The following is a 27,215-nucleotide window of genomic DNA, read 5'->3' on the forward strand; positions in this document are numbered from 1 at the left end:
ATAATAAATAATAATAATGCATTTTATTATATAGCGCATTTAAACTTTACAAAGTAAAAAAAAAAATGACAAAACGTCATCCATGGACAAGGACAAACCATATCGAGTAATTGCGACAGTGTCGTAAAGCGCCAATGTTATGGTCGTAAATTGGAGCAGTCGTCCTCTGAGCCGAGTTTCGGTTTCCAGTCGCCCTTCAGCCTTCAACACAAGAGTGCTCTTCTCGGCCAAAACAGACATCAGTCCAGCGTTACACCATGGCAGGGACAATTGCACGGAAAGCTATTGACCACCTGAAGAGCAAAGACTTCAGGGATTATTTGATGAGGTATGCAACGTTAACATGGAATCTGTTGGAATTTCTATTAGCGCTCATGCTAAAGCGACGTTAGCTTGTTAGGTGTCTAGTGATAAGATTCAGCTCGGAAACGTTGGTTAATGTATAACAGCCGGCTGAATTTACTGTCCTGTTGTGTCTAGACAACGTTTTAATAAAAGTCCGTTACTATTTTTAACCATTTATGTTACTATTTGTTACATTGGCATCGTTTATCTCGGTTCTCTACTAGTTTTCAAGGACGATTGAACTTTCTGTTAATGTTAATTCTGTTTATTTAGTTAAACATTTCTATCTACACTAACGTTACATGGGAGGGATATGTTGTCAGTTGTTCTAGAAACACCCCAAAACAATCAGCAAACCTTAAAATGGGTCGCAACTTGTGAGAGGCTCTGAAATAGGGTCGTAACTACTTTAACAACAGTATTGCCGTTGCGACTTAAACTGTGTTGTTCTTCGAAGTTGGGGCCAGTGTCAAATCTATCCTTAGAGATATAGGCAAGCATAGTAAACTACTTTTATTACGTTTTGACCTATTTTTATACAGTCTATGGTTTTGACATGTTGTCAAGACGTTGGTTAATGTTTACATAATGCCATGGTGATGTGTGCACTAGCCACAGTTTAGAATAGTGCTGCACAATTAATCGCAATGTTATCAAAATGGCAATATGAACTAGTGCAATATCCAAATCGCAGGGAGGCGCAATATTTGTTAAAGGCAAAATATGTGTCAAATCATTCTAAAGTAAAGTATTGTGGTGCTGCAGGGACACCCCGGCCTACAAATTGTATCTATAGACTAAAGAAAAAAAAAATCTTTGTTTGGTACAGATCCTTGCCAAAAATCACACTTTAATCATTTTTTTTATTTTTTATTTTTCAATGAGAATAATGATACAATGACGATCATTCCCTCCAATATCGTGAATCATATCGCAATATCAGTCAAAAAAATTGCAATTAGATATTTTACTAATATCTTTCATCCCTAGTTTAGAAGCATGCTTGATATTTAGAGTAAAGACTAAATTATGACACAGTGATGCAAGAGGCCATCTTTGTTTACATTTGTCACAGGTAAAGATGTTATCTCTTGGTTATTTATTTTTTTATCCAGTAGAAAGTTAAGCAACTGCACTGTAGATGTGGGTTAGACACACATTATGTATGACCTTTGGCACCAGCTCTTGTGTTTCTTCAGCTTTCTGACAAAACAAGGTCCTTTTTTTGGTGGTGGTGTGTTTCATTTAGTCGATTATACAGTAATCAATAAGTTTTCTTTTTTTTTAAGATACATTAGTAATCAATAAGTTAACCTTTAACTTGTTATGAATGCTGTGGCAGACATATTACTTTAAGCATAGATCAATATTTTCATCCAGGTATTAAAATGTTTCCGTCTAAAACTGACTCATGACCTATTTTAGGTGGCAGCAGATCTTGTATCACAAAGCGCATATCAGCATGACTTATCTGTATTTATTTTGTTATCTTTTCTATGTGGCCCTAAAAAAACAACCTGTTCAACAGCACAGTAAGTACTTACCCTTTCTGTATGTCATTCTATCTGTGTCACTCCTCATCTGTGACTGCCCGCTTGTTTATGTTTACCTTTCTGTTTCATACCTAATATGGGTGTATCATGTTCAAACCTTTCAGGTCATGCTTTTCACTTCTCAGTACTTTTAATAATGGGATGCACAATACATATTTTACTATTATGTATTCACATGGTAGTTATGGTATAGTTCTGTTCTACTGTATAACCAGTTAAAGATACATATCCAAACCATTTATCTATGGTCTTGGCTATATTTTTTCACTTTTATCTTTACAGCATTTCTGGGGTCCTGTAGCAAACTGGGGTCTTCCTATAGCCGCCATCACAGACATGAAGAAGAGCCCTGAGATCATCAGTGGCAGGATGACCTTCGGTAAGACACAGAGACATGCACTGATAAACCCAGATGTGCACATGCAGGCCACGCGCAATACCCCCGTCCTTTTTGGTTCAAGTTTGTTATAGGGTTAGATTTGTAATTTGTACTTTATCTCAAGGTTATTTAGACATAAGATATTCATTAAAGTAAACAATTCTTGTTGGGGGACTTTTGATATTTTCTGTTACTGCCCTTTTCTACGTTACATTCTGAATGATAGCGAGAAGTTTGGCCTTAAGAGGGTGTCAAATGAACAGAAAACCTGGCAGAAGAATTGCTTTTTGTGTGCAATTAGGCTAGGTGACATGTTTATGTAACATGTTTGAGCAGTAGTAAGGAGTTTCCAGCAGTAAGTGGTTTAAAAGAAGACAGTGCTGTAATAAACTAATGCATGTGTGTTTTCTCACTCCTCTCAGCTCTGACCTGCTATTCACTGCTCTTCATGAGGTTTGCCTACAAGGTGCAGCCACGCAACTGGCTACTGTTTGCTTGCCATTTGACCAATGAGGCAGCACAGCTGATGCAGGGAGCTCGTCTCATCAAATACAAGTAGGCCATATTCTATGCTGTGATATGCTGTTGTCATTGTAAAGGTGGCTTAGCAGGCTACTATAATTTGCATAGTCGTGAAGATCGTCTTTCTTTCTAGTTACTTTGAACCTGGTCTTTAATTTTTCCACAATGACTTTTGACCCAGTTCACCATTTGATCAATGACTTAACTAAAGAGTTATGATAAAGCGCAATGGGCCTCATTCACCAATATCTTCCTAAGTTTTCTCTTAAATATGTTCTTAAGAAGGTTTCTAAGAAAAGTTTACGCCGGATTCATGACGTGTTCTTAAACAGCAGATTTGTTCGCACCTGTGTTCTTAGGATTGATGAATCCCACGTCTTCGTAACTGAAAGCGCGTGCCAGTTGTTCCTAATTAGCATAAGAAAACGCCCCAAAAATTCCCATATAAGGACATGACACTTCCTGTGCACCTCCTGGGAGACAGGTTGTCGGAGCTTGTCGGAGCTGCGGTGGAGGAAGTACTGAATCTCAGTACATAAATAAAAGTACAAATAACCAGAGACATATTTATTTTAGTAAAAGTAGAAGGTGTCCACAACCACAAACAAGGCCTGGCTTTTAAAAAAAGTTCCTATCCTAACCAGCATAAAACGGAAATGTGTTGTTAGAATCGGAATGCGGTTGGTTTTATTCATGGATGTATTTCATTTTCTTTAACCGTGCAAGTAAGCAAATAAAGTGTGTGAAGCAGCGGACATGGGGAGATGTGAAGAGGTCCAGCCAAATAAATAAGATATGAACGCGTCTTACACAGCCTGGCGGGGGAGTAAACGACGCTGTGGTGAGAAATAGATGGCAACTTTGATTTAAAAACGGGAATAATAAAAAAACAAACGTTTTCATTTTCACTTTTACCGGAGGCTGTATTACCGAGGGTCAGTGGCGCTGCGCCCGGGCTCTGGAGCACCGGAGCCGGCTTGGATCAGCGGTGCCCGATATATACAGTATCTACGGCAACCAAACTTTACTGGTGAGACAAACGTGTGACGGTCAGGAAGACCTTTTGGCAAGGGGGATACTGATCAGAAAATGTAACGGAACATTGTAAAAATGTAGTCGAGTAGAAAATATAGATAATTGCTGCAAAATGTAACAAAGTAAAAGTCAAAAGTAGGCTATGCACTATTGAGTCTACTTAAGTAAAGTACAGATACGTGAAAAATGTACTTAAGTACAGTTACGAAGAATTTGTACTTTGTTACATACACCACTGCATTTCGGCCCTATAAATAGCGATCAATCACCAAATAACGCAGGATTTAATCAGTTTAATTGCTGATGTAAGTTGCAGTGTTAGTGTCTTTTTTGAATAATATGATTTTTTATCAACAAATGATCAGAAATACATTACAGTACAATACTATCATTGTAAACGACTGTAGAATTAAATAAAATGCAGTAAGCACTCATTTGGAGCAAATTGTCATCACTCAAATGTGCGTAAGAGTGCTTTTCAGTGTTCGTAGATTTTGTTCTTCGCTAAGAACAAATCCAAGTTAAGAAAACATTGGTGAATGCCAGAATCTTCGTAAAAAGTACGTAAGAAGGGTTTAAGAACACATTTCTTCGTAAGAACGGTTGGTGAATGAGGCCCAATGTTATTAAAGTGCCTTTAGCGCTTATATGATAGTGACATTTAGGATAATAAGACGTATGTTCAAAATAATTGAAATGATCTTTAAACTTAAGGTCATAGGATAAAACAGAATTATATTCACTCTGACTGTTTCTATATTATTACAGCATTGAGAAGAAGAAGGGATCCTAGTGAACAGAGGGAAGCAGATGCAGAACGTTCATTGCGGAGTGGCACCATGCTGGTTAATCAGCCACCTAAACCTGGACATCAAAACTAATGTATCTAAACATCTAATTATTGATACTGTGGTACTTGCACCATTTTTTAAAACTGATGTTACTATGATTGATCTTCCTCATGAAGTTTTAGTCACTTTTTACTGCACAAACTCCTCCAAGAATTTAGGTCAACTGCTGTAATTTGTTTTTTTAGATTTTTGCAATATTCAACACATTCACACACAAAACTATAACATGGGTGAATGTACTCTCAGCTAATCACCCTAACAGTCTTTTCATTAGCATTACTGTTTTTATTACTATCTTACCTGCTTAGTAATTGAAATATTAATGAATTTCACAGAGAACTTAGCCTGAGGTCAATTTGTGCTAAGCATATAGACTATGTTGATTAACCTTTACTTAAACACAGAGGACACACTGAGTGCTAAGCTATGAGTGTGTATGGGCATACAATTTGGTATAGTTTTATTGCAGTATGACAAATAAGACAAGTTGCTTCTGTCAGTGCTGCCCAAACATATACTGTATATTATGTGTTGTCATATGTCATTCACATTAATTTATTGTCATTGTATAATTCACATTATTCTTTCTCCAATTAGTGAATTGATTCTCAGAGTTTGTTCAAATAAACTGGCTATAACCAACTTGAACACAATTCAGCGAGTGAGTGATTTATTTTTTAATGAAGATTAGCTTTGCAATTGCAGTTTTCATTTGATTCTTGTTGGTCTCAAAGTCCTGTTCCATGGTCATTGTTAGGGATCAGGTCACCTTTACAATGTCAGATATTTCACCATGGTAATGACAATAGGCCACTGCTCCGTATTTACACTCAACACTTTGTTCTGCAACCCAATGCCCTTACAATTAAACAGTTAAATTACCACCACATCTTTTTAACTAAGTTAAGTACAAATCAAATAAACAGGAAATGAATGGTTATTTCATATGTTTTATGTACACACATCTCAGCTTTTATGAAGACCATTTTTTAATTTAAGCAATTCTAAAGAATCTAAGAATATAGATAATAGATAATTCTTTCAGGAAGGTTGTAAAATATGGAATAGCTTTCAGGAATTTTCATTTGCATTTGTGTATAAACTATTTAGCGAGTATTATCAAATTAGTGAACAAAAATTCTAATTTTGTTGTTATTCTTGGAAACCAAACTATTACTATAAATCCGGGCTGGCACATAGGGCTGTGCAATTGATCGAAATTTAATCGTTTCGGCTCCCAATGATCACAAAAACAGAATAATCGAGAAAAAAAATAATTTAGCTCATTACGTTTTGCAAGTAACCTCTTTTTTTCTCTTGTGTTCTGAATGAAAAAATAAAGTTTCAATAGGAAAAGTATTAAGGCAAAGTTCACAGTAGTATTATTTTTTTTTTACTGATGATTTATTTAACTTTTTCCACTGTTTTTAAGTTCAATAATTGCAACATCTTTCCAGAAGTCAACGAGTAATCGTGTTAAATGATCGTGATTTTAATATTGACTGAAATGATCGTAATTATATTTTTTCCCATAATCGAGCAGCCCTACTGGCATATCCAAATTATTAGCTGAAATCCAACTGTAGAAATCCTCCCAAAATGAAAAAAAATAAATAGATGTTCCATTGTTTCTATTCCTGAGCTACAAAATGTGCATTCATTAAGGTCAATGTTAAACCTCAATCGTAAAAACTCCTTGAAGGATAAATATCAATCATTAATTTAAAGTGCACTTCTTTGGCTTTGGCTGGTAGAGGGAACTTAATATATTAACATTTAATTGAGAAATCCTTCATTAAATATCCCCGTTTTAAAGACATTCTTTTGAAAGTACAGATCTTAAACACGTATCACATTTATTAATTGAAAAAAGGCTATCCATAAACAATGAGTACAGTCCATGGATGTTGTACAGTCTCGGTACCGAAGGAAACGAAAATTTGCTTCCAGGAGATGGCAGTAGTGCAACGAAAAGAACCCAGTTGTGCTAGTTGTAGGGAAACGACAAAGAAGAAGAAGAAGACCAACATGGCGTCAGCGAGCAGTGATGAGTGGAGGACTGTTTGCGACAAATTCACCAACGCCCAAAACCTTACTGTTGTAGAATCACGAAATGACCCTGAGAATGACCCGTTCCGCTCCAAATACAAGGCCAGGGAGCTCCTCAGAGAGATACACTGCTCGCTTAAGAGTTTCGAGGCCGGCGAAGGTGAAGCGGAAAGCGGTGAAGAGATTGGCGACCAGCGGCCGATAGAGCCGCCGGTGGACGGCCAGAGGGAGGACGGGTTCGGTCAGGGCTTCAGCGGCGACTCGCCTGCCGGGCTGCGGGCCGCTAAACTCGGGGCTGTGGAGTACTATCTGGGCGTCAACCATGTTGACACAGAGGAGCTGTCAGCCGGACAGGAGCATCTGATGAACTGCATGAAACTACTTGAGAGATGCAGAGTGTCGTCGGAGAATGTGTCGCTGTTTATCCATGTCAGGGTAACGTTGACGTTAACTTTAACTTCCCAACAGAATAAACAGGCCATGGCTGCAGCTAACGTTAAGCTCAACCAAAGTTTTCTTAACAATAATGTTGGAAAGATATGATAGATCGTGACCGAGCTGCTACATATCAACCATAACGAATTAACTGACCATAGTACTGTTAAACTCCAATACAATTGCCAATGTCATCATCAATAACGCCATTGAAGTAGCGTTGTGTAGGCCTGTGGTAAAGCAGTTAAACCACAAAATTGCCCTTTTACATAGCTACGTTACGGCGTTATGATTTGTAATAACATATGAACAAGAATCACAGAGTACATCAGAGCCATCATTTTTTTTTTTTTATAAAGCCTTGTGAATAGATTAAATGTAGTAGGAGATCAGATGATGCTGATCACTTGCTCATGTATTGGCTGTTGTGTTATCAGAACCAGTTGGGTATCCTGTGGGCAGGCCGGGATGAGACGGAGACAGCTCAGGGATTCCTTGAAACAGCAGAATCCATCTACCAACGTTATATGAAGGAGGTACAGTTGGTGTCCTGTGGGAGTGTTTACTTGAAGCCTTGTACATTGACTGATTGATGAAAGGACAGGAGAGACTGTAGTAGAAGAAAACCATCACTGCTATCATGTAACTGTTAGCCTCCCAGGTTACTGTCAGACTGATAAATATCTAGCTTCTTTATTGTCTCACACAACTCGTCTACTATTTGGGTATTGTTAGAAAAGTTATGCGTACTTTTCTTTTAGTGTTAAACTATTTGCTTGAAGTAAATGCAAACTATTTCTGCCTCATGAGATAATGAGAGCCACTGACCTTGTGAAAAGCACAGAATGCCCCTTAGGGCAGAGCGCATGTGGAGGAGATGCCGGGCGTGATCTGAGATAATTAGACAGTATCTCCTTTGTAATACACTCCCTGATTGTTATAAAAAGACACTGCTGTCAACAGAATACCAGTAATTTTTTTTCTGTACTTACTGGGTGCTGTAAAATTGACTGTGCTTGCGCAAGTAAAAACAAACTTTGAGAGAAACTCCAGTGATTTCTGTCCATTCTTTGATAAATAATTATCCTAACAGGTTTCATGACACTTGACAGCATACACCGTAGTGAGTAGTATAGAACTAATAGTAGTAGTAGTAGTAGTGGTAGTAGTAGTTGTAGTGATTAATACAGTTGTATCTTTTCTTAGTACATTTTAGATTTTGTACACTTTTGTCAATTTGCCTCACCGTCAACGGGTCGAGTGTCACATAACCATAATTTACCTGTCTGTCAGTAGCCAAGGCATAGTATTATTATTGTTGTATTTTTAGTAAAAAGTTGTGTATGTGCTGTTGAAATTGCATTTTTCTTCATTCTCTGATTGTGTCCAGGGCTTAAAAGTTATTCCTACCCTGAAATTAAGATTAAATATGAAGTAGGTAGCAAAAAGCGAGCAATTAAGTATGTGGCCTAACTGTGTGTGCCACTTGCTGTAACTGTGTTGATGACACCAGCATTCAAAAGACAAATTGACTGATGAGTATTAGTTTCTTGCAACCACAAGACGGGCAAGATCATGGAGCCATGGTTGTTGCGTTTTGTGTTTTTCAGGACGGGAGTCCACCCACTGATATGGCAGAGTACTTCACTACTGAAGAGAAGCTGCTGACGCATCAGGAAAGGACCAAGAGGTAACTTGTCAGCTCCAACATTCCCAGAGAAGGCCCACACACATATTTACATTTACAGACTTCCCACCTGTTCAAATAATACTATTGTCCAAAGGTTTGCATAAGAGGGGTCATTCATGCAGTAAACCCTTGGTTTGATTTTTATTTTTCTCTATTACGATCTGCCTTCCCCATATACCCATTCTACCTTTCACTCTTTCTCCAACTGCTCTTTCTCAGGTTTGAGTTGGCCTACACCCATACCATGTACTACCTTGCTCAAGTCTATAAAAACCTTGGTGAGTCTTTTCTTGCTTATGTCAAAAAGTAGTAACAGTATATATTTATTGACTCATGTAAATGAAATACCTAAAACATGCATGTAAAATGTACTCCATAATATTTAAACAGATATAGACAGAAGTAGTATTTTAAAGTTGCATCATTTCCATCAATATTTAAGGCAATTCAGATATCTGTTTCTGAACTGGATTCCTATTTATCTATGTGGACATAAGGAAACTGAGCCTTGTTGTGTTACTGTATTACTTTACTTGATGAAAGTAATAATAACTCTAGTGTTTGGTCTCCCAGGTGAAACTGAGCGTGCTGCTACCTACTGCCACAGCACCCTGCAGAGACAGTTGCAGTTAAATCAGTACAGTCCAATGGAGTGGGCTTTGAACGCTGCTACACTGTCACAGTATTACATCACTAAGGTAGGGCACATATTGATTCAAATTGTTTTGTAAACAATTGATTTAAAACCTCACATCTAAAAGGATTTAGTGTGTTATCCAAAATCGAAAGAAATCTATTGCTTCTCCACAATTTTATGGATATATTGGGGACTTTACATGGAGTAAAATCATTGTGTGTGTGTGTGTGTGTGTGTGTGTGTGTGTGTGTGTGTGTGTGTGTGTGTGTGTGTGTGTGTGTGTGTGTGTGTGTGTGTGTGTGTGTGTGTGTGTGTGTGTGTGTGTGTGTGTGTGTGTGTGTGTGTGTGTTGTGTGTGTGTGTGTGTGTGATTTCTAGGGCCGATACATGGAAGGCAGACATTGCCTCTCAGCAGCTACTGTCATATCAGGTTTGGCAGGAGAGGTTCCTTCTGAGGCAGCAGCACAGGAGAGTAAGCATCTATCTAAATCTTTAATATGCACATCCAAATAAGCATAGTTATTTGCTTATTTCCTTTTGTATTGTATAGTCCTAATCAAATACAATTAGTCTGGCAGGAATGAACACAACTGTGTAGCAAATGTTTGCTTCAATTATTTGACCAGTCCTACCTCCCTTTCTCAGTTATTCCCTCCCTCCCTTCCTCTCTCTGACTCCTTCCCCCTCACTCCCTCTCACTTCATCCAGATATACTGTATCTCAGATATACTGTATCTATCCTTCCTTCCGGCATATCCTAACATCTTTTTCTCCTTCTGTCTCACCCAGGTGAGACAGAGAGTGAGCGTAGGGAGCAGCTCATGCAGAAGAGGGCCGAGATTGCGAGATGTTGGATCAAATACTGTCTCAATGTCCTGCAGGACTCTAAGAAGCTGCTAGAGGTACGGCATGGTTGTATGTGTGGGCACTGATGTGTGGCTGTTTCTCATATCTTTATACTCAAGTCCACGCCTCTCATATGAACAGCGAGGAAAAAGCACCATACACAATAACATAAAACCTCAACTTTATCAGGAGACAACCCAAGGAAAAACACAGTTTGGACTGTGGACTGTTTTTATAACAACTATGGTATCTGTATATCTGTGTGTTTACCTACCAAAGTTTATGTTTACATGTCCACATGCTTAAGTGTCTCTCTAGATAATTATATTGAGTGTGTCTTAAAATGTGCTTGCACGTGTTTGTGACCAGGACAGCATCGGGGAGCTGGATACTGATCGTCAAGAAGAGTTGAAAAGAGCGAGGAGACGTGAGGAGGAGGAGGAAGAGAAGGGCAGGAAGAGCGCTCTGCTGTTTGGCTCTGAGGACACCTTTGACTCCATTGCTAGCCTGGAAGAGAAGGTATATATACTGTGTCTGATGCTACTGCTAGAAGTAATGTTTTTTGTTATAACTACTAGTGTGTCATAGATCATGCTATACCTGTTAAAAGTCACCATTATCTCTGTGTCAGTAGCAGCAGCAATGCTTTCCTTTATCGTTACTTTAAATAACAGTAGCTATCTTTTTAATTTCATGTCTTAGTAATACAAGGTTTTTAGCATCAGAGGGCGCCATTCTGCAAATGAATACTTAACCCATTGTAGAAGATGGGATTGAAACTCTGCTTTCTGTTTTCCAGGTGCGCTGTTTGTTACCATTGGACTTCGCTGAGGCCAGAGCTGTATTTCTGGTGGGACAGAATTATGTCACGCAGGTACATAGACACACACACACACACACACACACACACACACACACACACACACACACACACACACACACACACACACACACACACACACAGAAACTGGTTTGGACAGACTCATCCTCAATTTAGACACTCTTAAATACACGGACTCACACGGCAGTGGAGCACAATTAAATAATCCCATGAAGCTGAGTTATTGAAGTTAGCAGAGAAAGACTGGACTTGACTTGGAACATCAGTGAATGTACCAAGCAGATAGCTGCAGATGTTTTTAACTGCACTGGTACTACTTTCCTGTCCCTGAAGTCCTCAACCATATTGTCGACTTAAATATTTACTTCAAGAAGCAAATTGCATTATGATGTTAAGCTGATATTAATGGCAGAGTTGCCCCTCAAAGGAATTTTGTATTGTGCATGGAGCACGAAACCAGGTTTTCTGTAAGTACAAAAATTTATCTGACAATCCTTCATCCTTCATCCAGACAGGTTTACATTTGGAAAGAAAATGCCCCAAGCGTCGAACCCACAATGTATACAGTAGTTTCAACTGCTAAACATGGCAAAGTGTCTCCATCCTTTCACTCACTCTTGCAGGCCAAGGAGTACTTTCAGATGGACGGCTATGTGACAGACCACATAGAGATCTTGCAGGATCACAGTGCTCTGTTCCGGGCCCTGGCTTTCTTTGAAGAGGATCTGGAGCGGCGCTGCAAAATGCACAAACGCAGAGTGGACATGCTGGAGCCAATCTGCAATGGTACTGCACTAACTTTGTTTTTTTTTGTCTTTTTGAATATTTTCATAAAAGAGATTACAGTAGGCAAAGATGACGCAAAATAACTTGTAACAATTTCCAATCCGAATGTCTTCGCAAGCTGACATAATTGATTAAATCGGACTTTCTCTCACTCTCTCTGTTTGTCTACAGACTTGAACTCCCGGTACTACCTAATGATCCGCAGACAGATGATGTTTGAGTTGGCTGAGATCTACAATGAAATGATGGACCTGAAATTGACACTGGCCAACAGACAAGCTGATACACAGTCTCTAGATAACCACACTATTAAGAAATTCAACCATCTCTGCTCTGCCTCTGCCAAGTGAGTGTGTGTGTGTGTGTGTGTGACTTATTGGTACTTATCTGTGCATCTATAGTTATTCCATCTAAATGATTTGAATTACTCTTTTCTCCTCTCCAGATACTTCCAGATGTTCATAGACTCTCTGTGTTCTCCAGAGGGGAAGATTCCAGAGCACCTTGAGGAGGAGGTGCTCAGACCGGCTCTGGTGGCCCGCTTCAGATTGGCCCGACTCCACAGCCGGCTTATCAGCTCTTCACTCTCTGTTCAGCTGGAAAACCTTGACAAGTCTCTGGAAAACTACAAGTAAGAAGATATATTTGTTATTTTATGGTGTTACATCCAAACACTTTCTGGTTTGCATATTGAAAGATGTGCTAGTAATGTAAATAGTTATAGGTTGACGTTGGTCTTGCCTTGCCAGACCTTCCTCCACAGCGCTGCGGAGGAGGGTCTGGCTAGTGCACACAGCATTCCGGGATGGGAGAAAAACAGTGCTCTGGTTTATTGGCATTTAAACCAATCACAATCGTCGTGTGCTGGATGGAGCCCCGGTGCCGCTGCAAAATAGCCTTGGGAAGGAACTTGTTTTGGTGGAACATGTGTACGTTCAAAAGTTGTTTTAGTCGTGCAACAGAAAACGCAGATTGACAGATAGTCTAGCTAGCTGTCTGGATTTACCCTGCAGAGATTTGAGGAGCACTTTACCATAGTCCTCATAAATCCACCGGAGTTTAGAATTCCAACACAAAGAAAGCGGAAGGTAACGGACATCCGGACAAAAGAGGGCCGGCACCGGAGCAATCCCAGAAGTGGAACGTCATGGATATAGACTAGGTTAATGTAGAAGCATAAGGTATATACTGTAGTAAGACAGGTGTATTTGGTGGAATAGAAAGGACTTTGTTGAAAGCAGTTAAAATGAGTGGGCTGGGGTAGGTTTTATTGGGATGTACCTGTATAATGTTGACTGTCACTTTCACTCTCCACCTGTTGTCTAGTTATGTGGTGCAGTACTGTGAGGCCCACCCTGAGGCAAAAGCCGCTGTGGAGACGGAGCTGGAGCTGAGTACGGAGATGGTTGGTCTGCTCCCTCTCAAAATCAATCGCCTCAAAGCTAAGATGACTGCAAACAACTGAAGGACGCCACTGCTCACTGACTGACTTATTGTTTGACTGAAAGTGTTGAATCCATCCAAATGAGCCAATGAGTCAGTCTAAATTCACCATCTTTATGTACACTCCCAACAATTAGAGAAACTGGATGGCAGAGTGAATGACTTTCTTTTTTGTACTGGTGATGGCTTAATTTTGGTGCAGTGGGCATGCTGCTTCCACAGGACCTTTGAACATATTACACGCTGTACATATGTGCTCTCTTCTGTGAAGTAAAACGTGTGGTCAATTTACTTTTAATTCAAATAGCACCGTAAATATACTCACTTCAAAATTAATGTGACTTTGTCTTTCTCATAGTACTAATACATAATTGAGAATAGTTGATGATATTGTTTCAACACTTTGAAATGAATGTGGGTTGACCCAGACCTATTTTTTCTCTTTACATCAATTCTTTCTTCCCACTCAGAGTGGTGTGAAGAAATCTTTGTTGGGCTATCGCTAAAACGCTCCCTTTGCAAGAAAAAATAAAAACTAGCTGCTTGGACTAAGGCAGTCCCCTTAATATCCTTGTGTTGGCTATGTACATGACAGATTTTTATTTTATATTGTGTCATTTCATTTTATTTTACAATCCTATGTGACCCTAGTCTGATGCATACTTGTTTTCTATTGTTAATCATATTGGTTTTCATTTAATGTGGCTTCATTTTGTGTAAAGCCCTTCAGCACACTAAAATTCTTTTTTTTAGCTACTTTATGTCTCTGACAGTTAAACAATTGTTGAGGCCTACTGTAACCAGGGTTAGTGTTGTAATAATAGGCAGCCAGAGGTTCAGATCAGAGTCCTGCAGGGGTCCAGTTTTGCAAGCCCACACGCGCTAAGCTCAGTACCGGAACCGACCTGTTACCCTTAATTATCTCCAAGTCAAATCCAGATCTGATTCAACCTGTTTATATAAGTCCCGCAATGACTTGTCACCTATGATGTTGTTGATGTAATGCAAAAGTAACAAAAGATGAGCAATTTTGCGGTAATCTGTCCACATATCCAAAGTAACTGCCTGATTGCTATCCGTCAGCTGCATCCTCAGCTCCAGAATGATGTTTTGTTGATTGTCCTCTGCATATTTTGTCAGTCTGCGTGATACAGTTATCGGATCAGGTAGAAGATGAGCGTCCACACAGCCATCGATGTCAATCAAACCCTGTGCCAGTTCGTGTGAGAGAGTAAAAATGCACAATCATTTTTATTTCTGATTTCTCCAGAAAAGTCCAAAATATTTTTGTGACCCGCTGCCCACCCGCATTAAGTTAATTTTTACCCGTGCCCGTATAAATTTTTACCGGTTACACAACTTTTTTGCAGGTTTTATCTGTCGGGTACCCAACCCGGTGCAGGTCTCCAGTACACATAGTAGAGCCAGTTGACCCAGGTTGTATTATTGACAGGTTGTTGTTGCGCCTCAAACTGAGATGCTTATTCTGCAGATCATCAGAACAACTGCCTGAACTGTCAGAAACAACCGTTCCAGTGTCATTAAGTGGACTTAATGTTGGTTTGAGATATAATAATCTGCATGATGCCAGCTTCATCCAGTTCCAGTTAGTGTATTTTCTTCCTGTGTGAGGACTCACAATGTCATCCTGTTTTATGTACAGCAGATACTGTATGTTATAATAAACCAATTAACTAATACACACATGTCACAATCACAATATGTGCTTTTTTTTTTACTTGCAAATAGAGGCTGTATGTAAAATGGGTCCTCAGTCTTTTCTCTATTATATCTCCATATAACAGAAGTACCCAAGTTGATTTAAGGGCCCAGATTAGTTTAAAAACCTTCCCAGTCTGTTAAATTACTTAATGCAAAGAAATGTCTAAAAAATAAATCTGAGGAAGTTCTATAAAAGTTACAACAGGCTATACCTCAACTTAGATCATTTTTGTCAATTATGTTTGTATATTGTTTGTCTCCCACAGCTGTGTCCTGCATTTAATTTACTATATTGTTCTAGGCTTCGCTCTCTAAGGCTACGCTATTGGGTTTATCCCTTTGCGCATGCGCAGTCGTGAAGATTTTCTTTCCCGCCCTTGCGTACAGTACGGGCTTCAACTACGTCCGCAGATACTGTATATGTACAGAGCGGACCCGTTGTTCATCTCCCACTTTTTCTTCAAGCTAGCAGTATGAAGACAAACTCGACTTCCAGCGGTGTTCGCCTCTGCTCCAACTGCCGGACCGGCTACATCCTGCCGCCGGACCTCCATCCCCGCTGCGAGACCTGCCTCGGTGCCGCTCACGCGGGCCCGGCTCTCGCCCCCGACACCTCCTGCCAGTTCTGCGCCTGCCTGCCATCTAAAGAGCTTAACCGGCGGGCGGAAGCTTTTCTGGTTTGTCAGGCTAGCGGGGAAGGGGATGGCAGCTGGGCAGACAGACGGCAATCCGTCAACACCCTGGATCCGCACAACTTCCAGCGGTGTTCGCCTCTGCCCCACAGTCTGCCGGACCGGCTACATCCCGCCGCCGGACCTCCATCCCCGCTGTGAGACCTGCCTCGGCGCCGCTCACGCCGGCCCGGCTCTCGCCCCCGACGCCTCCTGCCAGTTCTGCTCCCGCCTGCCATCTAAAGAGCTTAACCGGCGGGCGGAAGCTTACTGACTTGTCAGGCTAGCGGGGAAGGGGATGGCAGCTGGGCAGACAGACGGCAATCCGTCAACACCCTGGATCTGCTGGAGGAAGGCTTTATCGACGAGCACGAGCCCGATGGCTCGATTCCCTCGGATAACGCCTCCGTCACCGGCTGTCCCTCCTCCCCCCTGGGAGGACTGGACCTTGAGATTGATGCCCTCTCATTGCGGCTCTCCCCATCTCTGAAACGGCCGGGGGCACCGTTTCGGTGGCCTCCACCGCTAGGCTCTCTTCTTGGATCTGCCGGAGATCATCAAAAGGCGGCAGACCAGAGAGGCATAGCGCTCCCGGCTGAGCTGAGCTTCCAGCCCCCGCTCTTGGCATCTTGAGCGGGGATGTTACGCTCAGGAGCCGCCCTTCTCATGGGCTCCACTCTGGCCACGCTTCACGGAGCATTCGGCCGTTCGTGGAGGAGGCTCTCTCTCTCTCCCAGCCCGGGAAACTGAAGGCTCCCGTCTCTCGCTACACCCCGTTCACTCGGGTTCAAGGCGACACATAAGTGGGCTTCCCTTTGGTAACCCCCCTGGAGCAGAGCCTGGCGTCCATTCTGCTTCCGGAGGCTGCTTTTTTTTATGCCACCGGAAACCCGCGCCTTTTCCCCCAGGATCAGGTATGCTAACCTCTGCCATCTCCGCTATGGCCACCACTCCAGGAGCTAGCAACGGAGATTAGCAAGGCCATGACCGCCACCCTCACCCTGACCATGGCGTCCACGGTGGCGTTGTCCAGAGTCACGGCGTGGCAGACTGTGGCCCAGCGAAATACCTAGCCCCACATGTCGCAGCTACCCACTGACGTCAGGCGTGAGCTTCTGCACGGCCCCATAGCTCCCGATGGACTATTTGGGCCCCGTCATCAGACAGCCACGTCCCTCCTCACCAAGCGGTCGACGACGCGGAGCGGCTCCAAAGGCTCGGCTCTGGGAAGCCCGTTCCTCCAGAGCAGCGCCGTCGCCATGGCAACTGCCATAAAATGCTGCGGCGGTGTCTTCCCAGGCTTCGAGCCCCGCTCCTCCGCCCTCTATGACAAGCACACACCAGCCCACCGCAGCACGCGGAGCTCCACCGCTCTCTCACTATGCAGACAGCGGGAGCATTCTTCTCCCCCCGGCTATGCCAGCGGGATGAAGACGACAGTGACCCGGTGGCCGCTCCCGCCCCAGTCGGCAGTGACAGGCCGCCGCCCTTTCAACAGAGCCCTACCATGTGCTGGGCGACACAATCACACGTCTCGCTCAGCGGCGGAACGGGCTCTGCGCTCCTTGCTGGCCATGTCTGTAAACACAAACATGCGCACGCCCGCTTTCGGAGCACAGCGCGGCATGGATGAGTGTGACACACAAAAGAAATGCGGGTTGCGTCCTATTCTCGACCTGCCCCAATTCAACCGGTGCATTACGGGGCCCAATTCCACATGCTGACGGTCAAGCAAGTGTTGGAATGTGTGCGCCACCACGAATGGTTCACGTCTGTTGATCTGAAAGACTTATACTTTCACATCCAATTATTCCCAGACACAGGAAATTCCTGCGCTTCTTTTCCAAGGGGCCCATTCTAGTACAACCGGCTGCTGGTCGGGTACTCACTGCCCCCCCACACTTTTTCCAAGTGCATGGAGACGGCACTTCAGCCGTTGCGGAAAAAAGGCATCAGTGCCCTGTTTTATCTGGACGGTCTGCTCATTCTGGCCCCCTCCCTGGAAAAGGCAGCGCTGCAAACTGTGAAAGTTTGCGACATCTGCAAACACTGGCTTCGCCACGAACTGGCAAAAAAAGCTCACTGCTCCCCGCACAATCAATAGTTTATCTGGGCGTGGACATAAACTTGATTGTCATGAGGGCCAGGCTGTCAACGCCAAGACGAGACGCGCTGATCTCTCTGTTGTTGCGCACCGCGACATACGCGGCACTGTCAGCGTTGTCTGTGATGTTTTTTCTGGGCATGATGTCTGCGGGTCGCGTAGTAGCCGCCCTGGGTGTCCTCCACATGAGGATAATCCAGAGGTGGTCTCACCGCCAGCGCATTGAGCCTATACGCCACAAGTGGCGAATGCTGACCATTCCTCCCTCTCTTCAGTCAGACCTGGCATATTGAGGAAACCCTCGAACCCTCTCAACCGGGGTTCCCCTGGGCAAAGTGACGTCACACGTGACGCGTCCCTTACTGGCTGGGGAGGAATATGCGAGTCGCAGGTGGTGGGAGGAGGATGCCCCCCCACATAAACTGCCTGGAGCTGTCCACGGTGCTGAAGGTCTTAAACACTTCACCCAGTGGTAGCAGGGAGACATGTTGTCGTATGGACAGAAAACATTACAGCAGCGTTCATAAACCGCCAGGGCGGCGTGCGTTCGGCTCGGCTATTGGAAATGGCCAGGAGCCTCCTGCTGTGGGCCCACAGTCATCTGTGGTCCCTCAAAGCTGTTTACATCCCCGGGGTTTTGAACCGGGCAGCAGACCTAATGTTGAAGGGAGGGCCCTCTCACAATGAGTGGAAATTGAATCCCTCTATTGTTCAGGAGCTGCGGAGCAGGTTCGGGAAAGCGGAAGTGGATCTGTTCGCCTCACGAGAGAAAACACAGTGCGCACTGTGGTTTTCCTTGAGCACACGTGACAATCCACTCCTCGGCATAGACGCCTTCTCCCACCAACCCTGACCCAGAACCCTCCTATACGCTTTCCTCCGGTCCCTCTTATCCCTCGCCTCCTGGAACGCATCCAGGAGAAGAATCTGTCAGTCATCTTAGTGACACCGGAGCACACCAGCGCATCCTGGTTCCCGACTCTGGTTCAGCTGTTGGCGGGTCCCCCCTGGCAACTGCCGTGGCGCCAGGACGCTCTGTCACAGCTGGACGGCGTGATATTTCACCTCCGGTGGTAACCCAGCGACTGCGGGGCTGGCTGCTGAGCGGGAACGCTTGCAGAAATTAGGCTTGCCTCCTGCCGTGGTGCGCACTATCCAGAACGCTAGAGCCCCTTCCACTACAGCGTGTTGCTTCTTTGGAGAAGAAAAGTGGAAAAACATAGCTAATGCAGATGCTCCCATACATAAACAATATTGACGTTACGTAAATTGCAGTTTATTATGAAACAATGTGTGGTTTCTTTATTCAATGGAAACTATTTAAACGCATCAGAACCTGCAATTCCTGCTTTCATTAATGCTCTCACTAATCTTTCTGATGCTTGTCAAAACGTTTATTGACATACCTGTTTAGCACATGACACTTGGAACTAATGTGCTGTGAATTATTTTCCAGTAAGCTCTCTTGGTAAGCCAAGAGAGCCCACCCTTACCCAGAATATGCATACAGATTCACAGTACACAATACATTCATATTCATCTTTGGCACATTACTATGTACACTAATGCAGTTTCTTGTAAGATTCCTTTTATCAAGTGCCAAGAATAACTGCAGATGCTGTTGATGGTTACAATTCACATTATGCCAGTTATGAAAAAGTATATTAAACGCAGACATGAAGGGAAAACCACTTTGAAACTTGAATGCCTCATCCCATTGGATGGATTTAAACCTTTTAAGAGAAGTCTGTACTCAAGCTTCTCTTACAAAACAGATTGATCTCAATGAGATTACCTTGTTAAATAAAAGTTATAATACTGATATAATGATTATGATCATCCAATAGATGAAAATGCTAATATATATTACCTTCACAGTTCTCATATATATATCAAACCGAATATCTCTTACATTAGTGATTGTGTAGGCATTGTAGCATTTTATAATGCCTGAGTATTAAATGGAAACTTGAGACATGCTGTGTGTGCAGTAATGTGTGTAGCTGGGTATGTTCCTCCTAAATATGTCACTTACAGTTTGTGTGTGTGTGTGTGTGTGTGTGTGTGTGTGTGTGTGTGTGTGTGTGTGTGTGTGTGAGGCAAGGCAAGGCTGGGCAGGCTACTGTGTCATTTCCTGAAGGAAATTGATAGCAACTTATGTTACCACTTCCTGCAGCATCGTACCAATGTGTCAGCAGGAACAAACAGTTCTCTTTCACGCTCTCTCTCTCTCTCTCTCTCTCTGTCGTCTTCTCTTCTTGTCTGACACAGACAAGAAATAGGCCTGAAGAGGAGTAAGAAGATCACAACGGTAGTCAATGAGAGGAATGCAGGAGCCACAGAACCACCTCTGTCTCTGTCGCACAGAGAGTGTGTGTGTGCTGACAGTAACACACACACACACACACATATACACAAACAAACAAACTGTGGTTTATGATGTTTGGATGGCCTTCTTTTGGTTCGACTTAGTGACCTGTCTCTGTGTGTGTGTGTGTGTGTGTGTGTGTGTGTGTGTGTGTGTGTGTGTGTGTGTGTGTGTGTGTGTGTGTGTGTGTGTGTGCGTGTGCGCGCGTGGGTGTTGGTGAGCAGCTCTTTCTGTGTGTGTGTGTGCGTGTGCGCGCGTGGGTGTTGGTGAGCAGCTCTTTCTGGTTCAACACGCACCCTAGGTACACAGTTTAGCTTGTGTACCATGAAGAAAAGCTGGGTTGTGTAGCATCACTACACCCTGTGATAACATTGATAGTGAGGTGCAGTGAGATGATGTGATGTGAGATTAAACTGCTGATTCTCACAGAATGTGACAATCACAAAACCACAGACGTTGTCAGCATAGTCCTTCCCATTGATCATCAAGTAGCCTGACTGATGAAACCATCACTCATCAACAATTACACAGAATTCAAGTGTTCATGGACTTGGACTGCAGAGCCTTTAGTGAGTGCATCAAGACAAATGCATGATTTTAAGACAAACACAACATTAAATTTTGTTTCGACATACGCTAGAAAAGTGCTTGTTGTCCTTCTTTATCACTCTGGATCAAAGAATTGTCTTCTTGTATAGCAATGGAAAGACTGACTTACTCAAACGAAAAAAGTACATATTTTACAGGATCTGAGACTCCTTCCTTCATTTTTTGGAACAGAATGGAATGACTCTTGAGTAATACTAATAATGTGATCTTGATTGTTTTTTTTATATATGTATAATGGGTGTGAATATACCTGTATGGCTCTCCTGTTGGGGTAGGGAGGGTGTGTTTTCTCTCTTTTTATGAAAATCCTGTATTGTACATGTATTATTAAAATTAAAAAAAATTAAAAATTGGTTTCGACTAAATGTGTCAATATGTTATTAGTAGATACAGGAAGATGAGTGTGACATGGTAAATAAATAGGAAAATTCAACAAAATGTTAGGGTCCGTTTAAAATAAATTGGGTTTGAATATTTCATTCAATATAAAAGTGATAATTTCAATGAAGGGTTGGAAGAAGCAACTACAGAGTATAAATAATATATAATATATGTATCACTGTATACAGACAGAGTGGATTTTCCTTCTAATGATGACACTGCTGATAGGGTAATTTATAGAAATACTGAGGTTTAAGAGAAGTTCAAGCTACCCTTCAATTACCTGAAAGTTAACAGTCCCTTTTTATGTTTTGTTGTCTATCTATTTTCATTGTGATCACATAACCAAACTCTCCTCATGACATTTCATAGCCACAGCACACCACAGTCCGTGGTTTATGCAATAATCGGATTGGCCAAAAGCTAATTGAGAATTGTTAACAATTTTAATTATACCCAGTTTAACTTGACCAACTAAAAAAAAAGCCCAACCTTGCAGATGTTTTCCAGTGCTCACTTTGAAGTCTTTTTGACAGAATTATTTTTTTTTTGGACTGTCCTAGATCCAGACTGAAAACCAGAGGGGACAGAGCAGTTGCAGGTCCTAAGCTCTGGAATGCTCTTCCCTTCAATATTAAAGCAGCTAACTCTATTGAGTCATTTAAATCACTTTTAAAAACTCATCTCTTTGAAATGGCTTTTAACACAAGCTGAGATGTGACATTGTTAATACTGTTTGTAATCATGTTTTTCATGTGTTTTAGTTATTATTATTATTTCGGGGATACTATGTTTTTAATGGGTTTTTACTTTTTCTTCTTGGTTAATTAGTATGCTTTTATGCTGTTACCTGTATTAGTATCTGTACAGCACTTTGGGGCAGGAGTGACTGCTTGTAAATGTGCTATATAAATAAACTTGACCTTGACCTAGAAGAAAAATAAAGGAAGGTTGAAAAAAAAACGAATGAATGTTTGTATATAGGGACAGAGTACACCGATTCAATTAAACTCTTTCTTTTTAATATATTGATCTTCTTTCAAAAACACCTGCGTAAGAATTATTGGAATTTTTTGTTTAACCTGTTACAAATTGACAGCGGCGAGACAGCTGCTCATTAGTAACATCCCAAAAGGTCGATTTCTTTTTTTAAACCATGTATTTATTTAAATTTTTTTACATTTTACAGACAAAAACAGTACAAGGCACATAGCATAAAACAGAAAAAAGACCAAGGATCAAATGTAGTAGCTGTAGTATCCACAGTCATAAGTCCGTACATCCATAGGAGTATGCTTACATGAAAAACATACCGCCGTTGTTTATCTCAACACTGTACAGTATAGATGGCACATTACAGGCATTAAGAGAATGTTATATTATTTATAAAAAAAAACACGCTTGGTCCAGCTAGTTATCACTCCAACCATCCACATCCATACTGTTATTCTCAAGAAAATTGAAGAAAACGCACCAGATTTTCAAAAACTTGTCAAGCTTATTTTTTGTTGTGTAAAAGGCCGATTTCTGAGGGTCCTGACCCAATGTCACGATGGGACGGCACACTGAATTCTTCTTCTTTTATCCTAATATCTAACCATCATTAACACTTCCTAAAAATCACATGCACAGTGCATCACATGCTTGCAACTCGAGTTACAACCATGTATTTCTTCTTTTCATGTTTTCCTCTTGCAGCTCCTAACAGCACAGGAGCATCCTGAGTAACTTCTGAATCATCGAGTTAATCTGATAAATGCTCTTCATTTGCCCAAGGCACCGGGACATGCCAGGTGTTCCACACTTGAAATGTCTCAACTTGTGTTTACCAGCACAGTGTTACGTCACAGAAAGTGAAACACACAGATATACACAAACATGAGAGTGGTGGAGGATGAATTTAGATCTTCTATAAAGTACAAATAGTAATACCATGGTAAGAAAATTATATATTAGAATAAGTCCTGCCCTGAACATTTTACTTAAGTAAAAGTACAGAATTATTTGCAGCAACATGTAGGCTACTTTAAGTATCAAAAGTGAACTACTCATAATGCCATATGGCCCTACTCAGAGTGCATTTTAATATGATTAAGGGGAGCTTGTTTTAACTACTTTATACACTGTTTGGGTGGCTTAATCTACAAAATACATATTTTATAAAATGATCATATATTCCATTATGCAAAATGACTTTTGCAATGTAACTGTAATATCTAGCTAGCAAAAACATGCACAACAGTAGAGTAAAAGTTGAAGTTTGAATACTCAAGTAAAGTGCTAGTTCCTCAAAACTAATTAAGTAGATTCAACCAGTAACGTGGAGATGCATAAAAAAACAAATAGGCCTACACAAAATGGAAAAACAGGCGCTGACACATAAAAGCATGCACTTAAGACAACATAATATCACACACAACACTGATACACAAACCCAGCCAAACATTTACTCATACTATAAAGAGAGGACACTTCAGTGGTAATATAATGTGCTATATCTCAGGAGATGGGTCTGTTGCTGTGTAGAGTTTGGAGTAAGTTTTTTGTTTAACCCTAACAGGGGTTTGGGACCTGCAGTGACTCCCAGGGGCCTTTTTCACAAAACCAAGATAAGGGATTAAGCTGGGATTTCCCAGATATCCTGGATGAATTTAGCCTTGACTCGGTTTCACGAAAGTGGAGGCACATAAATCACCATGGAGATTTATTCTGTGCAGCTAGCCTGCTCCTGACCAGGCTAACAGCCAGGATTTATTTAATCCTGGAGCCTTTTCTGATCACTCAGCAGTGGTTTTACCCTTTTGTTATCAGCCTGGATTAAAATACAACAGGTGCATATTGCTGTTCATTTAATTATTTAAAGTTTTGACCATTATTTTTTCATTGCTACTGTTTTATTGCTGTATGAAATATAAAAAAGAAAGTCTGTTACTAAGGGCAATACATACAATGATCTACATGTGTGTTTCTGTAGTTGAACAAAGCACCTTGAATTGTTTTAGTTGATTAATTTTTTTTTGGATTCTTTGACAATAAGGATCATGTTTGTTCCTCTTCCATGTGCATTGTATTTGGCATTCTTAGCACACAATTTGTGTTGTCCAGTAAACTGGGACTATAATTTGGGAGGATTGTACAATTTTAAGAACATACCCTAATTGTACAATCCTCCCATATGATAGTCTTAGTTCACTGGACCAGTAACTATCTAGTGATGTAGGCTACTGTACATTCATGTAACAAAAGGGAGAGAACACCTCAATGGATTTTGACCTTATATTTTGCTGGGGGGAAATAACTGATGAATATACTCTGTTCCATTCATGTTTACAGTGTGCATGGAATTTATCACTTTATTATCTTTATAGTTTCTAGATTTTAGAGTCCAATTTCTTCAGTGTCTTTGATATCTAAAAATATACATGTAGCGTTGTAGAAAATTGATCTGCATGGTAAATTTCCTGAGTAACATTATCTTCTGCTTACTTTTAAGGCAAAGAGTACAACTGTTAATTTGTGCAAATGATTAGTAGCCTAATCCTTGAATGATATGATCATGACGGCTTCAATTCAGAGCCGTGGTCAGTTAATGTATATATTTAGGCTACAATTACGCATCCAGTCGGTCCGTGATCGTCTGCTACGCTTTCTCTCGCTGTTTCATTACAGCGGCCGTGTTTCTTTTTTTTATACAAATACAGTGTTTCACGTCATCATACTTCCACAAGAAGCTGCTGCTCACTCTGTATAAAGTATGTACAATGCATATTCTCCATTTTGGCATCAGTAAATCTGTGATCGACCTTGCGGTCTTTTGAGGACTTTTGAGGTCTTTTGACGTCTCTCTCTCTCTCTCTCTCTCTCTCTCTCTCTCTCTCTCTCTCTCTCTCTCTCTCTCTCTCACACACACACACACACACACACACACACAAGTAAGACAGCGTAACATTGCTTTTTTTTGCATGAATTGGAGAGCTAAACAGATCAAATGCAATGGGCCGAGTTGTGACATGTAAAATAAGAAACTCTCAAAGATACTGTCGTTTTCTTATCTTACTACAAAATGAGCCCGCAGCCAATTAAGACAAATTATCGCTTCTTCTCACGTTATTATCAGAAAAAACTGATTGAATCTTCTGTTATTTCCTCAGTCCAAGTGTGCAGTTACGCAAACTCCAACCTGATATCTGATATTTGAGGCTGCTTAAGCAAAAAAGTTTCCACAGAGGATGTTCAGCCACTTTCTGCACAAGAAGACTTCAGGAAACCATGACGCACTCAGAGGGCTGAGCTCATTTAGGGGGAGTTTGGCTGTCTGTGTGAGTTTTTACACTTATTCTTCACCACCAAGCACAAGAAGCTTCATTTCGAGAAGGAGCGCCTTTATATTTCCCTGGTATTTCTGTTAAAGAAAGACAAAGTTGAGGATGAAACTGATTCTGTTCTTCGTTATCTCCTGCCTCGCCTTACATAACGGAAAGGGTAAGTCGACCATTTTATTTTTAAATACTTTCGGATTCTTGTTACGGGGATACAGGTCGCAGCTTGTGGACTTCATGTGGACTTTATTGAGACAGGCAGTAGTCAACATCCTGAGTGCTTGAATTCCCGGAATATCCTCACAATGTCAGAGCAGTGAGTGACCCCAAACTGGGGTCACTTTAAGATTGACAAGCAAAATTAGGGACCTTCCCGCTATTTGACTCACTATGTCAGCATAATGGGGTTACCGTAAGTAACTGTGACTCATATGTTAACAATGAGTTAACTTAGTCCTCACTGCTGATCTGATGGCATATGTACAAAACACTTTAAAGTCAAAATCTGTTCCTACAGGAATCATACTATAAAATCATATGATAACATCACAGTAAGGTTCATGAGGGGAAAATATGTGGGAGCCCCTGCCTACTCTAGTTCATGTTCAGTCTGAAAGAGGAAAGGTTCAGTTTCCGAGTGAAGTTTCGTTGTGACTTGTGTATACTGTGTACATGTAAGGTTTTTTTTTGGACTCTCACCATGACACAAGTAGTGTCTTTTTTTTATATAGGCCTAGAGGAAGGAAACTGCCAGGGAAACCCTAATACATTTTTAAATCAAGTAGTAGTATTATAGACTCAACTTAAAATATTTATTTAGGTTTGAAGGAGCTGATGGGTTTACATTATACTGGAATTGTACCTCAAACGATTTCATGTGACAAATAAGAATGTATTGATATCCAAAGTATAACTTTAGTTTTCTGTATATTGTCTACTGCATATGTGTAGAACATGTCTAATGATTCCTTATAGTACACGTCCCAATTAATGTATTAATACAGGGTTACATTTAAAAAGAAAAATGAAAGGAAGTATATAACTAGGCTACTGTTGCTCTGGCTCTGTTCTGCTTGTATTTTGCCAATCACTAATAAGAGCAGCAGCTAAATCAAGATTTCATTCAGCTGAATATATGTTATAAATGAAATGATAAAAACAAAATCTTATTTTATTATAGGTGTCACATAGCATGCACACATGACACCAACCCCTACACCCAAGCAACAGATTATCATCAGTTTGTACTGGGCCTATTATTGCCTTTTTAGTGACACTATTATTGTCCATTTTACTGAAACAAGTTCCAAATTACTTGTCACCCATATAAAAACACCAATTTATTATTAAATGATATTGATACAACTCTCAGATATCTTCTGTATGGTAGCGTGTGGTAGATCATCTTTGGCAGTAGTATCAGTGTGATACCATAATGTCACACCAATTTTTTTTTTTTACGTTTGCTTTTCTTATAATTTATCAAATGTATAAATGCCAAGATTTTGGCGGAGCACTGTTTGAAACAGAATGCTCAACATCAATCATCGAACATTTAAGATCCCCCGATCAGATGATGATAAGCAATGGAACACTCAATAGCTAATTTCTTTACAGAGGATCTTGGTGT

The 27,215-nt window shown here is 41.2% G+C and overlaps 2 protein-coding genes across 2 annotated transcripts; both read left to right on the forward strand.

Annotated features, from left to right (window-relative positions):
• The first annotated feature begins 125 nt into the window (after positions 1-125).
• mpc1 (mitochondrial pyruvate carrier 1) lies at positions 126-5,338 on the forward strand. Its single transcript, XM_028573394.1, has 5 exons — positions 126-328; positions 1,874-1,877; positions 2,181-2,277; positions 2,700-2,832; positions 4,603-5,338. The coding sequence occupies exons 1-5, from the start codon at positions 258-260 to the stop codon at positions 4,625-4,627; spliced, it is 330 nt and encodes a 109-aa protein (XP_028429195.1). The 5' UTR covers positions 126-257; the 3' UTR covers positions 4,628-5,338.
• A 1,276-nt stretch (positions 5,339-6,614) lies between these two features.
• Positions 6,615-15,113, forward strand: kifbp (kinesin family binding protein). The gene is made up of 13 exons (XM_028573381.1): positions 6,615-7,169; positions 7,607-7,705; positions 8,780-8,859; positions 9,079-9,137; positions 9,433-9,557; positions 9,874-9,967; positions 10,285-10,397; positions 10,711-10,860; positions 11,141-11,215; positions 11,806-11,968; positions 12,140-12,314; positions 12,414-12,599; positions 13,295-15,113. The coding sequence occupies exons 1-13, from the start codon at positions 6,639-6,641 to the stop codon at positions 13,431-13,433; spliced, it is 1,989 nt and encodes a 662-aa protein (XP_028429182.1). The 5' UTR covers positions 6,615-6,638; the 3' UTR covers positions 13,434-15,113.
• The last annotated feature ends 12,102 nt before the right edge of the window (positions 15,114-27,215 follow it).

This window comes from Perca flavescens, chromosome 1 (genome assembly GCF_004354835.1).
Source record: "Perca flavescens isolate YP-PL-M2 chromosome 1, PFLA_1.0, whole genome shotgun sequence".
NCBI lineage: Eukaryota > Metazoa > Chordata > Actinopteri > Perciformes > Percidae > Perca > Perca flavescens.

Coding starts and splice junctions, on each gene's coding strand:
- mpc1 (XM_028573394.1), top strand. CDS start 258: ATGGCAGGGACAATTGCACGGAAAGCTATTGACCACCTGAAGAGCAAA. Junction 2,278..2,699: donor CAGTGGCAGGATGACCTTCG/GTAAGACACAGA, acceptor CACTCCTCTCAG/CTCTGACCTGCTATTCACTG. Junction 2,833..4,602: donor GCTCGTCTCATCAAATACAA/GTAGGCCATATT, acceptor ATATTATTACAG/CATTGAGAAGAAGAAGGGAT.
- kifbp (XM_028573381.1), top strand. CDS start 6,639: ATGGCAGTAGTGCAACGAAAAGAACCCAGTTGTGCTAGTTGTAGGGAA. Junction 9,558..9,873: donor CACAGTATTACATCACTAAG/GTAGGGCACATA, acceptor TGTGATTTCTAG/GGCCGATACATGGAAGGCAG. Junction 10,398..10,710: donor ACTCTAAGAAGCTGCTAGAG/GTACGGCATGGT, acceptor GTTTGTGACCAG/GACAGCATCGGGGAGCTGGA.